Source organism: Urocampus carinirostris, chromosome 19 (assembly GCF_059441175.1).
Source record: "Urocampus carinirostris isolate Australia breed hairy pipefish chromosome 19, RoL_Ucar_1.0, whole genome shotgun sequence".
Classification (NCBI taxonomy): Eukaryota; Metazoa; Chordata; class Actinopteri; order Syngnathiformes; family Syngnathidae; genus Urocampus; species Urocampus carinirostris.
Window position 1 is genome coordinate 403288 of NC_142367.1, and position 15978 is coordinate 419265.

General features: G+C 41.3%; 2 protein-coding genes across 10 annotated transcripts in view; one reads left to right on the top strand and one right to left on the bottom strand.

The window, feature by feature from the left end:
* bccip (BRCA2 and CDKN1A interacting protein) lies at nt 1-14645 on the bottom strand. 4 transcript variants are annotated; one of them, XM_088324018.1, is made up of 9 exons: nt 14165-14645; nt 13670-14039; nt 12629-12758; nt 12435-12509; nt 12287-12367; nt 9114-9200; nt 7116-7303; nt 4487-4655; nt 1-543 (listed from the first exon to the last, which is right to left on the bottom strand). In XM_088324018.1, exons 3-9 carry the CDS (start codon nt 12755-12757, stop codon nt 373-375), a joined length of 900 nt encoding a protein of 299 aa, XP_088180144.1. In that variant the 5' UTR covers nt 12758; nt 13670-14039; nt 14165-14645; the 3' UTR covers nt 1-372. The 4 variants fall into 4 exon arrangements, with proteins under 4 accessions (XP_088180144.1, XP_088180142.1, XP_088180143.1 ...); XM_088324016.1 differs by having other exon boundaries at nt 12620-12758; nt 14165-14640; XM_088324017.1 differs by lacking the exons at nt 13670-14039; nt 14165-14645 and having other exon boundaries at nt 12629-12967.
* uros (uroporphyrinogen III synthase) overlaps nt 12437-15978 on the top strand; it is a 16190-nt gene continuing 12648 nt past the window's right edge. Inside the window, exons 1-2 of one of the 6 annotated variants that reach the window (XM_088324023.1) lie at nt 12437-12981; nt 15267-15339. In XM_088324023.1, the coding sequence (XP_088180149.1) occupies nt 15277-15339 (63 nt within the window). In that variant the 5' untranslated portion in view covers nt 12437-12981; nt 15267-15276. Of the gene's footprint in view, nt 12982-13439; nt 14772-14814; nt 14881-14935; nt 15340-15978 lie in introns of those variants that run through there. The other 5 variants (XM_088324021.1, XM_088324024.1, XM_088324022.1 and 2 more) reach the window with 5 other exon arrangements.

Genomic DNA, 15978 nt, shown 5'->3' on the forward strand with positions numbered 1-15978 from the left:
AACATTTCAAGCACTTTATACAAAATTCAAGCGTTTTCCAGACCTTGAAAACAAATTTCAAATTCAAGGATTTCAAGCTCAAACCTTGTATTTTAAATCAAAAAGGTAATTAATTATTATATCTTGTAATTGTTCTACTACAATTTTTTACGCTGGAGTACAAAAAGATAAACTCAATGACATTTGAGAAGATTAATTTTTAAAAATACAGTACATTTTAGGAATATGCAATAACACCAATCACTGTTCACAAGTGTGGTGAATTTCTCTAAACATTACTCTTACTGTCACTTACGTGACATAATTCCAACAATGTCCGTATTTGGGGTTGGTTTATTCCTCCAATCAGATATTGTGAGCGGCGAGCAGTCGTCAGACGGTGAGGTATTCCCTGAATTTGTCCATGATGGTGGGGATTTTCTCCACCGGGATCAACATGACCGTCCGGAACGGCTTCATGGGAACGTCCTTCAAGGACCAGCGACCACTCAGGCACGAGTCGGCGTCCTCTTGCACCGAAAAGTGGAACTTCGAGACGGCGTGCTGTCCAATCACATTTGAAGACACACAGAACATCATTCACTCCTATCCACATCAATACCGTTTTTATTTACTGTTATGGCAGCAGGCAGCAAATTACTTCCAATAAAGTGGCCCCTCTACATACAAGCTACTCTGGTTTAAAAAAATCTGAGATATTAGATGTCTTTAGATAATGTTTGAGATAACGTCTGCCCTGACGCCTGGGGCGTGCATCTTTTACGTCGGGAGTACAACTTACAAAACGTCTCCGCCCGTCCGGATGGCCGACAACTTTTTCAATTTAATTATTTTTAAATCAAACGTTTGCTTTATTCCGATTCCTAAATTTTTGTTCGGTTTGGAAATTTCGGAATTTCAGTTTGTTTGGCAATTTGCATACTCGTCAGCCAATCAGAAGCCTGCATCGAATAACTTCGTGCTTCCAGACTTTACCGAGCGTTATAAAGTCGTGTATCTGCATAGCATTTTCCAAAGAAGACGCACTGAGAACGCAAAAAAAATGGAAAAGTAGTTAAGAAACAAGCCAAAACCTCAGTCCCACAAGATTCAAAAGAAGCTAACAAAATTTATGACGCTACAGAACGCAAACATTAAAAGCATCGTGGAAAGAGCTCACGTGGCTTGTAGCAGAAGACGCAACGCAAACATTGCACGAATGAAGAGTAGTAAATACAAGTACATACTAATGGCAGATGGAAAACAGTGATGTCATATACATGCAATGAATGGTATAAGTAGATTTATAATAAACTTAATTTTAAAGTGTTCTGTTGTATAGTTTTTTTTTTTTTGCGATTAGTCCTTTTATTGCGTTTCAAGTTGTGAAAAAAGTCCGGTAACTTTTTGTCATGAGTTTCATTACCCAGCCACGCCCGACTGCCGCATTTATCCCCGCCGAAACTGACTGTTGCAGTTATCCCCGCCGCAATGGGTTCTGGACGCAAGCTGGGCGACCCTGTGACGGAGGGTTGAACCTTGATAGGGAGGTTACACCATTGCGCAAGACAGCAGCATCGCCGCTGTGAAGGGTTCAGGCTTCAGAATGGCGAGCTGTCCCACTCATTATCTGGTACAGCCAGAACCCAGGTTATACTTAAAATCACTTGATCACAACAGGTCAATCCAACACTTTCCCATCCCAAAGTTACTCTTATTTTGTCAGAGATCGAAAGTCTGAGAAAATGAATATAATTTTATGACAAAGCGTCCCATAATTTTGTTAGTTAACTTATACTTTTATTAGCTCTATCACGAAGATATGACAGGAAAAATGAAAACATTTGAGAAATTTATATATATATATATATATATATATATATATATACTGGACTGTCTCAGAAAATTAGAATATTGTGATAAAGTTCTTTATTTTCTGAAATGGAATTAAAAAAACAAAAATGTCATACATTCTGGATTCATTACACATCAACTGAACTATTTCAAGCCTTTTATTATTTTAATATTGCTGAATTTGGCTTACAGATTAAGAAAACTCAAAAATCCTATCTCAAACCATTAGAATATCATGAAAAAGTATACAAGTAGGCTATTCAACTAATCACCTGAATCATCTAATTAACTCGAAACACCTTGCGAGGGTTTCCTGAGCCTTAAAAACACTCAGCTTTGTTCAGTAAACTAAATCACTGCTGATCTGACTGCTGTCCAGAGGACCATCATTGATACCCTCCTGATGGAGGGTAAGACACAAAAAGAAATTTCTCAAAGAGCAGGCTGTTCACAGAGTGCAGTTTCAAAGCATATCCACAAAAAGTCTGTTGGAAGGGAAAAATGTGGCCGGAAACGCTGCACAACCAAGAGAGATGACCGCAGCCTTAACAAAATTGTGAAGAAGAGCCACTTCCAGAATTTGAGGGAGCTTCAAAGACAGTGGGCTGAAGCTGGAGTCCAGGTATCAAAAGCCACAGTTCACAGACGTGTCCGGGAAATGGGCTACAATAGCCGTATTCCCATGGTCAAGCCACTTCTGAACTCAAGACAACGGAAGAAGCGTCTGACTTGGGCTATGGAGAAGAAGCACTGGACAGTTGCAGAGTGGTCCAATGTCCTCTTTTCAGACGAAAGCAAGTTTTGCATTTCATTTGGAAGTCAAGGCGCCAGAGTCTGGAGAAAGGCTGGAGAAGAGCAAAATCCAAGTTGCTTGAAATCCAGTGTGAAGTTCCCACAGTCAGCAATGGTTTGGGGAGCCATGTCAGCTGCTGGTGTTGGTCCACTGTGTTTCATCAAGTCCAGAGTAAATGCAACTGTGTACCAAGAGATTTTAGAGCACTACATGCTTCCATCTGCTGAAAAGCTCTATGGAGATGAGGATTTCATTTTCCAGCATGATCTGGCACCTGCCCACAGTGCCAAAACCACCAGTAACTGGTGCACTGACCATTGCATCACTGTCCTTGATTGGCCTGCTAATTCCCCTGACCTGAACCCCATCGAGAATTTGTGGGGTATAGTTAAGAAGAAGATGAAAGACACCAGACCTACAAATGCAAATGAGCTGAAGGCCGCTATCGAAGCATCCTGGGCATCAATAACACCTCAGCAATGCCACAGGCTGATTGCCTCCATGCCACGCCGGATTGATGCAGTAATCCGTGCAAAAGGATTCCCAACCAAGTACTGAGTGCATCAATGGACATTTTCAAATGTTTGATTTAGTTTTGCTGTTATAAAATTATTTTTTTTACTTGGTCTGAGGAAGTATTCTAATATTTTGAGATAGGATTTTTGAGTTTTTTTCAGCTGTAAGCCAAATTCAGCAATATTCAAATAATAAAAGGCTTGAAATAGTTCAGTTGATGTGTAATGAATCCAGAATGTATGACATTTTTGTTTTTTTATTTGCATTACAGAAAATAAAGAACTTTATCACAATATTCTAATTTTCTGAGACAGTCCAGTATATATATATATATATATATATATATATATATATATATAATCTGGCAGCACAGCAGTGCGGTGGTTAGCGCTTGTGCGGCACAGTTCTGAGGTCATGATATCGAACCTCCTGTGTGGAGTTTGCATGATCTCCCCGTGCTTGCGTGGGTTTCCTCCAGGCACTCCGGTTTCCTCCCACATTCCAAAAACATGCATGTCATGTTAATTGGCCGGTCCAAATTGTCCCTAGGTGTGAATGAGCGAGCGAATTGTCTGTCTCTGTGAGCCCTGCGACTGGCTGGCAACCAGTTGAGGGTGTCCCCTGCCTACTGCCCAAAGATAGCTGGGATGGGCTCTAGCACCCCCGCGACCCTTCTGAGGATAAGCGGTTCAGACAATGGATGGTTGGGTATAAATATATATATATAAGGCTTGTAAACAAAATGTAAGACCTTTTCAAGGACTTAATATTTGGTTATCAAATTTAAGATTTTTCGGGTTTTCAAGACCCCATTGGAACCCTAAAGGGAAAAAGAGGATAAAAGAATGAAAGTGAGAAAGGGAGAAAGAAAGGGAGAAAGAGAATGAGATGGGAAATAGAAAGAGGGATAAAAGAGCAGGTAGAAAAAAGGGTGAAAGAGAAAGTGAGAATGTGAAAGAAAAAAAGGGAATAATAGAACAGGATAAAATGAGAAAGGGAGAAAGAGTGAATGAGAAAGAAAGAGAACCATAGAGTTGGAGAGAGCGTACGAGAGAAAGGGAGAAAGGAATAAGAAGGGGAAAAAAGGAAAAATACACAGAAAAAAGGGAGACAGGAAGAAAGAGACAGAGAAATACAGTTCTAGTTAATTTGGGCGTGGCTCCCTGATTCCTTCTAATCATACCCGTTTAGGGTTATTGGGTGACTATTAAGGCAGGGACCGAATTCATTGTTTTCCAGTTATTTCTCTTGGGGAAATGTCATTCCGGATACATATTCTAAAACTCGATCTGGTAACAAATTGATCTCTTACGTAGAGGGGCTACTGTACTTAAATTTGAGCACCTGATAGAAGAACTCCTCTTCAGCGTTTAAGAAAATCAATTCCTCCTCTGGGGTGGGGCCATTAACTGAAACGCTCTTGCTGGCCTGCATGCAGGTTTTGCTGATCATCAAGCAGTAGTGGTACTTTCCGCACGGCTTGTTGGTCCGTTCTGCTTCAGCAAGCTCCCCCCTTAAGAAGAAAGAAAAGCTGGCTTAGAACTGGTGCAGATCAGGGAATCAATAGTTTAAGTTAAACGAAGCATTCCGAGGGCCTGTGGCAGGTAATGAGGCGATGTGATTTCTGCTCAGTGCTCTAATGTGCAGGTAAAGGGCGCAAAGTACTGAAGGTAGACAAGCAGCCAAAGGAATGGCCTTGACAAAATCAGCAAAGAAAATTTCAAATCCAGAAATGTAAAACCATGCCGCAATGAAGACACTGACTTGCAGACTGTGTCTGCAACTGTCGAGCTATTTCAACTGGGGCAGCAGTCAATCCTTCAAGCATTTTTTAAAGACTTTCAAAACCAATTTTCCAATTCTTCCGGTACCATTTCAAAATTACGGGTGATTTAAATAGGTGCCAACTCTAACCCCAACATTGTTTTAAAACCCTAAAATTGGTTCAAAACCCTGACTTGCAGCACAAACACTAGCCCCTTAGCCTAGCTGTAACCCTAGCCCATACCCAGTTTCAAACCATAACCCTAGGTCTAAACATATTTTGAAACACTATATTCAGTTTAGAAGTCTAATCTGGAGCTGAAACCCTAGTTCCTAGTTCCAGTATCCAGAGGAGACCCCAAAAGCTTGGGGAGAACAAGCTAACCCCACGCAGGGAGGCTGCTAGCTGCCCCGGTTAACATTTCTCCACTGATTTTTTAAAGCTGTTTGGCCTGCAGCTCCAAATCAGGTGCGGCTTGTACAAAAACAAAGTTGGGTTTCTTTCTTTTCTTTCTTAACATTTTATTGACCAAGTACATGCGCACAAATGGGCAGCACAGCGGCACAATAGTTGGCGCGTGTGCGGCACAGTTCTGAGGTCATGAGATCGAACCTCCTGTGTGGAGTTTGCATGTTCTTCCCGTGCTTGCGTGGGTTTCCTTCGGGGACTCAGATTTTCTCACATATTCCAAAAACATGCATGTGAGGTTAATTGGCCGGTCCAAATTGTCCCTAGGTGTGAATGAGCGAGCAAATTGTCCCTGTGTGCCCTGCGACTAGCTGGAAACCAGTTCCCTGCCCACTGCCAGAGGGCTCCAGCACCCCCGTGACCCTACTGAGGATAAGCGGTGCAGATAATGGATGGATGTTCACACATGCTTCCTGGAATTTTTTGATTACTCTGGGTGAGATGGATCTGCTCTAGACAAACATGTTCCTTCATCCAACTATCCACTATCCTCATCTATTAACCTTTTTGAAGGTTTTCTCACCCAGATTTTTGAAAACATGTTCTTACTCACTTTTTTCTCTCATAAATGATGATTGGTAACAGCTAACACACTGTCTCTGCCTCCGTTATGAGTCATTTGTCTGTGATTTGACAGTTGCTACACGTGGATGCCTCTAATACCAATGCCTGATAGTTAATCCATTGTGGGAAGTTGCTGTAGCCTTGTGGGTGAATTACCTTTATTGAATTCTAGTGAAATTGAGGGGTTTAATGTGACATGCAATGTATTGTTAGCAGAAGCGCTCATAGATGCTTATGCTGCTGCGTATCGAGGAATTTGAAAATTATAGTGCTAACGAAGGCTAGAAAGCTGTGACATCGAATATGAATTAAGTTTTAAGATGGAGAAGCTGAAAAACGTACTCCGACAAGTTCTTATTCATGTGTTTTACTTTGTAATCGATACTTAAATAAACCACAACCAAACTAAGTTTTGCTCCCGCTGCTCTATTTGTTAATACGCACACTTGTATGCTTGTCTGTGTGGATGTGGTTTAGACGGTTGTGACGCACTTTTGCCCAATGAGCCAGTACGCCGTAAGTGTTCATGAATTCAGAAATAGAACCAGCCAGAGAGTTCCACTTTTAACACAGTGTGCCTTATAGGCGTTAAAATAGGGTATGTTGGAAATTTCATTGGCTAACCAGTGTGTCCATCATTCAAATCTACTACTTAAGATATTCGGAGCTACAGGAGGCAATGTCCTTTTCAGGCCAATGTGGGCTGTGGAACGTAAACAAAGCCTGCTATTGGCAGAGTGGTGTCAATCAAAGGGGGGGGGGGGGGGTTTAACTACCATATTGGGAATATTTTTATGAGTCTGTATATTGTTGATGAGAGGTTTTAGAGCAAAACAAACTTACTACAAGAAAAAACATTGATAGGAGTGGATATGCTTTTAGGAGGATTATTTTTTTTGTTGGCATTATTGTGTGTCTTTGAGTAAATATTCCATAGAGTTGGATTTTCTGGTTTGTCCTTGACAAAGCCCTTTTTGCATACATTCAAAAAATTTGATGACGGCCAGAGGAAATAATCGATGAGTTATGCCAGCTATTGTTCATGGGTATCTTGTTTTAGACTAATCTTGATGTTTCTTTGATGAGTATATATTTTGAATTGAGTGTTAAGGGGTTAATCAACCGAGCTCTGTAGTCCATGATTTGTGGTAAACCTGCCAAGATGCAAGGACTCACTGTAGCTGCTTGTGCAGCGGCAGAGCAATCTGCGGCGGCACGTTGACAAAGCGCTCGCTCAACAATAAGCCTACTGGCTTGGCCATGTCACTCAGAATCTTCTCCAGCTGCTCGGCAGCGGCGTGGCCTGAGCTTTTCTCGCACTGGTCCAAGATCAGCTGCTTCAACTGCTCCATGCACTGCAGGCCCTGCATACAAGCACATCAAGTCACCAGAGTCCAACTATCGAGAGCCGGTGACAAGCAGTGTTGGGAATAAGGCCGGAGTCGTGTAAATTCAAGCACTTTTTAAGAACTTCCAAAGCCAATACTACAATTTTTCCAGTACCGTTCAAAAAGGAAATCCGGCGCAAAACAAAAGACAGGAGCCTAAACCTTAGCTTCAAACCCCAACTCTAGCCCCAACCTTATTTTGGTTTGAAACCATAACTTACAGCGCAAATGCCAACTCCTAACCATAGCCATATACCCGACCCTATCTGTAACCCTAACCCCATTTCAAACTGTAACCCTAACTCTAAATCCATTTTGGTAACCTACATTCAGTTTAGAACACTTATATGTAGCTCAAACCCTGGCTCCTAACACTAGCCCTGCTTTAAACCGTCTTCCTAGCTCCAAACTGATTTTGGAACCCTACTTTTAGTTTAGAACCCTGATGCAGAGGCCACACTCTAGTTCCAGCTCTTAGCCTACACCTATCTCTAGTGGTAACACTACCCCCAGCCTTATTTTGGAACCATAAAATCATTTAAAACCCCTACAGCCCAAACCCTTAGCCCTAACCCTGTTTCAAAATGTAACCTATATTTAGTTTAGAACCCTAATATGAAGCTCAAACTATCCTAACCCTACACCAAACTCTAGCTGTAACACAAGCCCCAACCCTATTTCTGACTCTAAAATTATTTTAAATACCCCCATAAGGAGCCTAAATCATTTTTGTAACCATTGAATGAGTTAAAACACCTATTTCAACATGTAACTAAAGAAACATGGCATCAATTTCAAGCATTTACAAGCACTTAAAGTTGAATCACTTTTCAAACCTTGAAAGGACAACAATAAAAATCAAACATTTTAAGGGTTTTCAAGCACCCGTACAAACCCTGTAACTAATATTTTTTTCTGCTGTTACAACACCGTTACTGATGGTCAAAAGTTGTGCGTTACTTTGAGACAAATTGAGATAAGGCGTGTCGGCGTAGATGGATATTTACTTTCGTGTCACTCGCAAGTAAGCCATAACATTAGTGGACACACTGCGCATGCTCAGGAACATTATGGCGTCATGGGCAATGGAGTTCTTATGTTATTATGTCCATGAAAGAACAGAGAGAGGAAGTGGACTTTGTAACGTGTTACTGTTGACTTTAGTTGTGAACAAAATAGTTGCCCATTTCACCTCAACCAGAGTTTTTGGTTCCGAGAGTTTGATTCATTCATTTAACACTGCAGTGTTACTCACTTAACATTGTTAAACTGTTTACTTTTGTTGTGTAAAATACTTGAAGTCAGTAGCATATGTCTACTTGAGCAATTGTCTTACTAGAGATTGTGATTTATTCTTCAGAGTGGAACTCACCTTATATTGTTACAGTTGACTTTTGTTGTCAGTACTTGAAGTACAGTAGCATATGTCTTCTTGACCAGTTGTCTTATGTTGTGAGTTAAACTTCATTATTTAACTCACTTTATATTGTTTACCGTTTTTACACTTGAAGTTTAGGATAAATCTGTTGAATGTGAGTTGCAATTATTATTACAAGAATCTATAAGCTAAATGTCTGTTCTTTTCTATTTAACCCACTCGAATACTGCTCAGAACATTTAAAATTCTATGGCCAACTTATTTTCAAAGTATGTAAAATAGTTGGTTTTCCTGGTAACTAGTTACTTTTACTATAGACTAATTCAGTTTCTAACTGTAATTTTTTGGAAGAAGTAGTGACCAACTTTTTTTTAAGTAACGTGCCCAACACTGGTGATGAGATCTTGCCTTGCTTTCAGTGATGTTCAACATTGTGATGAATCCAAACACTTCATCCGGGTCGTCATCATCGCTGTCTTCAGGCACCTCAGATTGCTTGGGAATAAAGACAAATTTATTTTTGCTAACATCTTAAACCAGGGGTGTCAAAATCATTCTCACCAAGGGCCACATCAGCGTAACGGCTGCCCACAAAGGACCCAATGTAACTTATAAATGTAACTACATGTTACTGGTATATGAAATTTATGCTGCTACTGTACTCGTCATGTAAAGTAACCCTGAATTCAATAAACATTCAAGTCAGAAACATTTAAGTTGCATTGAAAAAAAATTTCACTACACATTTCGAATATGCCATAAATAAAATACAGAGACAGAAATCGATAATGTAATGTAACAGTCTTGTCACATTCACGACAGTCCAGTGAATGCAACAGTGAAAAAGATTTACTCCAAAACATGATAATGCTGACCGATAAAGAAAATAAATTCGCCTAAAAGCATTTCTGCATCATTGGACTTTCTTGTTGCAATCAGTCTTTTTTGCCACATACTTCCCAGATACAAAAAAAACAGACTCATAATTTTATTACATTGGCTTTTGACATTTTGATTGAAACCACTCTCATCTAATTGCGGGCTTTTCACAGTCCACATTAGCTCAAGGGGGCCTGTATTGATGAAACGTGCATCGCATCTTTTAGCTTTAAATATCTCTAGCCAGTAGTAAACTGACTCAATTTAAGATTGACACATTGGAAGCCCAATGAAATTCTGAAAAGAATGACTTGCAGATGTACAGAGTGTATTCAAATTAGAACCCCCAAAAAAGGTGCCTAATGCCACTTGTGATTCACGTTTAAGCAGTTCAGGGTGTTCCCTGCCCACTGCCCGAAATGGTGGTCATTTGTGCAAGGCCTGTTTGACTGAAAGGCAGCTTACACCAGCCTATCAAAGTCGTGCACACACGTCTTGCAAACTTTGCCACGCCTTTATTGGTTGGTGCCAATAAAACCTGCTTCTGATTGGCCGGCACTGGTAAACCTCAAAATGTGACAATTTTTGTTGGCCAAACACTCCATAACTCAAATAAACTGGAGCTATGAATCCTTGAAAAAAACAGTATTTTGCGGTTACAGTATCGAACTACGTCACATCACAATATCGATTAGATTTCGGCTAATCATACAGCCCTGATGTTTAGTTGTTTAAATTGTGATCAGCTAAGATGCCTATAAAGCACTCATCTGCTAGGTATTTAATTCAAAACTAAAATAAATTGAAAAAATAAGGCAAGAATGAAAAAAGTTCAATTTCTGTGTGTTCCAACTCAGATTACTCAATATTGAATGAATGAAAACTATTTCAAACATGACAAAACAAAAAAGTATATACGTAAGTCTTTGGAGCTGGCCTGTGGGTTGAGTTTGACTGTTCTCACCATCCTTCGCCTCTCCTTATCTGAGACTTTACTTGGCCTGCCACTCTGGGACTTAACTAGAACTGTGCCTATGGCTTCTATTTCCACACTATGTTCCTCACAGTGGAAACAGCTGAAATCTCTGAGCTAGCTTTATGTATATTCCCCTAAACCATGATGTTGAACAATCTTTGTTTTCAGGTCATTTACAGTTGTTCTGAGGCTCCCATGTTGCCACTCTTTAGAGAAGATGAAAAGAGAACAACTTGCAACTGGCCGCCGTAAATACCCTCTCTCATGTTTGGCTTCACCTGTGTATGTAGGTCAAGGATCAATGAGCTTACCTAACATCCAGATAATTAGTGTTAAAGGATTTTATACAATTGACTACAAATTTACATGTATTGAGTTTAATGCAATAGATATTCACTGACTTGGCTTTAGTTCAATGCCAGGGCAGGCTGTTCGAAATGCATAATATTTTGTCTAGGAAATTTTGACAACAGGACTTGTGGATTTGCTGACGCTGAACGACAGGCGCTGTTGTGGGAGAGCCAGACCTCAAGGCGCGCAAACAACTGCTTGGCACGCCCATGGTAAGGAGCCGAGACGCCATCTTGCGGGGAGACATAGGCCAATAAGAAAAAGCTAAAGAAGTTTAGAAGAAGGCTTCCCACACACTCCAAAGTCACTTCTTCGGCCGTCTCCTGAGTACACTTAGTTCTTCTGTTAGGAAAAATAAACATCCACTCTCGTGTGAAATGTCGGTTTTCCTGGTCATTTTTCTCTCAAGATACGAGCGCGCATAATTGAATGAAGGTTGTGTTTGGTTAATGGAGTCAGATAACTAAGTCGAACAATTTGGTATACAGTACATTTTGATTATTAATTTCCCAACAGTGCTAAAGGTTTTTGAATCAATTAAACAACAAGGGGACCTGAATTTATGCACCGACCTACTTCAACAGTCGGACATTGTTTCAATTCTCGTTGTCATCACACCTAGGGACAATTCGGACAGGCCAATTAACCTGACATGCAAGACTCCTTACCCTAACCCTAGTGCCCGGAGGACACCCACCCAAGCACGGGGAGAACATGCAAACTCCACACACGAAGGTCACAGCTCTAGGGGATATGAGGTCAAAGAGTCTACTTTGAACAACAATTCCTCGAGATCCATGGCGCGTTTTTTGGTTTGAACAAATTTATTGACACTAAAAACAGAAAACAATCATGACAATCTCAACAGCAATTAAGCACATTCACAATATTATATTCCAATATTACGTTTTTAACAGCAAACACAAAGTGAGGTTTGAACAAACCTTCTCGAAAATCAAACATATTCACAATTTCATTATATAACATCTTTGTTAGTGTCAATAGATCCGTCCAGGCCAAAGTCGATTGTCCTCGGTCTGAACAAATCCACCGACACCAACAGCAGCAAAACACAGCCATCAAGCATATTCACAATTTTTTTATATTTGACAATATGACGTGACGATATGACGTTTTAACATTTTTTCCTGACATTTCCAACATCAATTAAACAATTTCAGAGTTATTTTCTTTTAACAGTAGTTAACCAGCGTGTAAAAGGCAATACTATTGTGCAAGGGCATAGCTCTGCCATCCCATTTGAAAACATTTATAAATGATTGTGGGTAGGAACACTAAATCTTTTGTGCCTAATCGAAAATACATGGTATTTTATAATTCCTTTGAGGGCTTAACGAGTGAAGAAGCGACCCACCTTGATGACACTACCCACATGAGTCTGCTGGATGATGATCTCGGTCATCTCTGACGTGTTGACGTGAGCCTTCAGGAACAGCTTGGAGCGCAACAAAGCATCGGTCAAAATTCAGGCTCACGTTTTCACCTCATAAACTACAACTAACCTGTTGTAAGAGCTTTTTGATGCCACCAAAGTCGTTGTGGGAAAGGGCGTGTGCTTCGAAGTCCACTGTAACCTCCTAAACAGCAAACAATTTGACTTATATCAGCGTGCAAATTACAGACGCCATTTTGGACCCGTGTTAGCGTTAGCAAGCAAGCTAGAGCGATTCTCAAATGTCCTCCGCACCTCGTTTACCTCCTCTTCGTACGATTCGCTGTCCTCATCGGAAGTATTGTCTCCCTCCGGACTGTCGTCTGAAGTAGTCCCGGTATCCTGAGGGTTCTCACCGACACCGACTGCTCGCTTTTTAGCCGAAGAAGCCATTCTGCAACCAGCAAGCACACATCGGGTGATTGATCGTGGGCAGCGTGTGGGCGTGACTGAGACCGTCGGTGACGTAATTTGGGCTCTGTTTCGTCGGATTTTACGTCAATCTGTGATTGGATTGCAGCAGTTTGTCTCCCTTAAATCGAGAGTCGTGCCATTTCTCGTGGCGTGTCTTGGAAAAGCAGCACGGCGGCGCAGTGGTAGCAGCGGCAAGTTCTGAGGTCATAAGATCGAACCTCCTGTGTGGAGTTTATCTCCCCGTGCTTGCGTGGGTTCTTTCCGGGCACTCCGGTTTCCTCCCACATTTCAAAAACATGCATGTGAGGTTCATTGGCCAGTCCAAATTGTCCGTAGGTGTGAATGAGCGAGCAAATTGTCTGTCCCTGTGCGACTGGCTGGTAACCAGTTCAGGGTGTCCCCTGCCCACTGCCCGGAGATAGCTGGAATGGGCTCCAGCACCCCCGCAACCCTACCGAGGATAAGCGGTGCAGATAATGGATGGATATATACATCCATTTCTTCCTATATATATATATATATATATATATATATATATATATATATATATATACACATTTATTTGTAAAGCCCTTAATCGCAAACATTTCTCAAAGGACTGCACAGGATTACAATTACGTACACCATAGCCAGATCTTAAACCAACATGAGGGCAAGGAAAAACTCAGCGTGAGGAAAAAAGAAACCTTAGAACAAGTGGCAATCCCCCTTCCAGGATGACCAAGGTGGAATAGATTAACCATTGTCACAGTACACAAACAATAAATAAATATCAATCAAAGAGAACACTAGGTAACATGTTGAAGTTTGTCTGGAAATTGCCTGACACCAATGACTCCTCAAGCCTGTAAACTAGTCCAAAAAGTCCATAACAGCAACGAACCAGCTTACCATCTCTGTCGGCTGGTCGATGCAGGCGTTGACATGCTTCAGGTCCAGATGCTGGTCCGCTGACTCATCTCAAATCGTCCTTTTCCCTCGTATCACCACCAACCAGGCAGTCGGAAAAGGACAGGACAATACAAAGTATGAGGAGGTCATCAATCATAAGCTTTTGAATAGAAGTGTGTCTTAAGTCTAGATTTAAAAACTTCCACTGAGGTTGCAGACCTTATCTCCGGAGGCAGAGCATTCCACAGCACCGGGGCCCGGATGGAGAACGCTCTCAGGCCTGCAGACTTCTTCTTGGCTCTCGGAGTCACTAGTACACCGGCATTTTCAGAGCGGAGGCTCCATGCAGGATCATAAGGGGAAATCGAATCTGAGAGATAGGAGGGCGCAAGTCCATGCAAACATTTGTATGTTAACAAGAGAACCTTAAAGTCACATCTTAAGTGGAATGGGAGCCAGTGCAAGTTGGCCAATACAGGAGTAATATGCTCAAACCTTTTTGTCTTAGTCAAGAGTCTAGCTGCCGCATTCTGAACCAGCTGCAAACATTTGATGCTAGACATCGGGAGACTAGAAAGCACTACATTACAGCAACTTGAAATAAAAACTCTTTAATACAATAAATTAATAAAAACAAAATAAAAGCGGGACAGCACAGCAGCGCAGTGGTTAGTGCATGTGCGGCACAGTTCTGAGGTCATGGGTTCAAATCCAGCTACCAGCCTTCCTGTGCGGAGTTTGCATGTTCTCCCCGTGCTTGCGTGGGTTTCCTCCGGGCACTCTGGTTCCTCCCATGTGGACACCAAAAACATGCATGTCAGGTCAGGTCATTTGGCCAGTCCAAATTGTCCTTAAGTGTGAATGAGCGAGTGAGTTGTCTGTCTCTGTGTGCCCTACGACTGGCTGGCAACCGGTTCAGGGTGTCCCCTGTCCACTGCCCGAAGATAGCTGAGATGGGCACCGGCACCCCTGCGACCATACTGAGGATAAGCGGTGCAAATAATGGATGGGTGCTTTTGAGTACGCCGTTTTGGCTTATTATTGCATGGCTCCCCCCGCCCATGAAGTATTTACGTCATTAGGTTAAACCAATCGCGAAGGGGTGAGGCCTGTTTTATTTTTGCTTTATCCACAATTTAAAGTCACACATTCGCTCTAGACTCTAAGATAATGACTTCTACAACATTTTAAATTACATTTTACTCCCAAAAGTATGTATTTTCTGTTTGAGACGAAAGTTTTCATCACCTATAAAATGCCCTGTTCACTTGTTTATGTTAACTTGGTTAGTGCGCTCAAGCTAGCGAGATTAATGTACAACAAATAGCCATAGCTGCAAAACTATAATGCAAAATTTGTGTTACGATAAGAGAATGTTAAAGTCATTTAAGTAAATTGCTTCTCCTGATTGCATTTCATGGCTTTGGTAAATAATGTTATGAATATGCGTACATCAAAGCTACTATGTTATCAGTAAATGAACAGATGTTGGGTGTAGTTTTGCGTGAACGCCCTCATCCGTTCTTACAAATGTGTCAATAGGTAGTGACTAGTATATTTGTTTTAGTTGATCAATGATAAATAATTCCATTTGCAGTTTTTTCGAAATGAACGTTCTGATTCTGAAGGAGCCAAGAGATGGAGTCCAAGGGCCTGATCCTTACATCCAGGTAAAGACACATCAACAGCATTAACACCGTTTATTCGGATTTTAGAGGGACAGTGTGTAATATTTAGGTCCTCCTGGTGGTACAAAAAAACTTTCATTCAAAAAAAAAAAAACAGCATTGATCTGAAAACTCGGCAAAACTGTCATATATTGGTACAGTCAAACTCGGTTAATTCGGATTGAAATGGACCGGGGGAATTATTCAAGTATCCGGATTAGCCAATGGCCAGTATTCTCAGACCTCCTGACCTCAAAAAGATGTTGAGTAGAAAATGCATAGATAACTCATCTGACTTTTGAACATGAATTCACGCGCTTATATTGACATAGCTCTTCAAAACAGGGCACAACAACAATAGCACATAGCTATATCTCTAATCAGTAAAAGGGCCAGCGCGATTTCCTAATCTGTCCCTCTAGAACTCTCTACTCAACAACAGTGTTCCCCCGGTGAATTGTGTCAACCCACTACAGAATATTAATGAAACATACAGCACGGCGGCGCAGTGGTTAGCGCGTGTGCGGCACAGTTCTAAGGTCTTGAGAACCTCCTGTGTGGGTTCAAATCCAGCTACCAGACTTCCTGTGCGGAGTTTGTATGTTCTCCCCGTGCTTGCGTGGATTTCCTCCGGGCACTCCA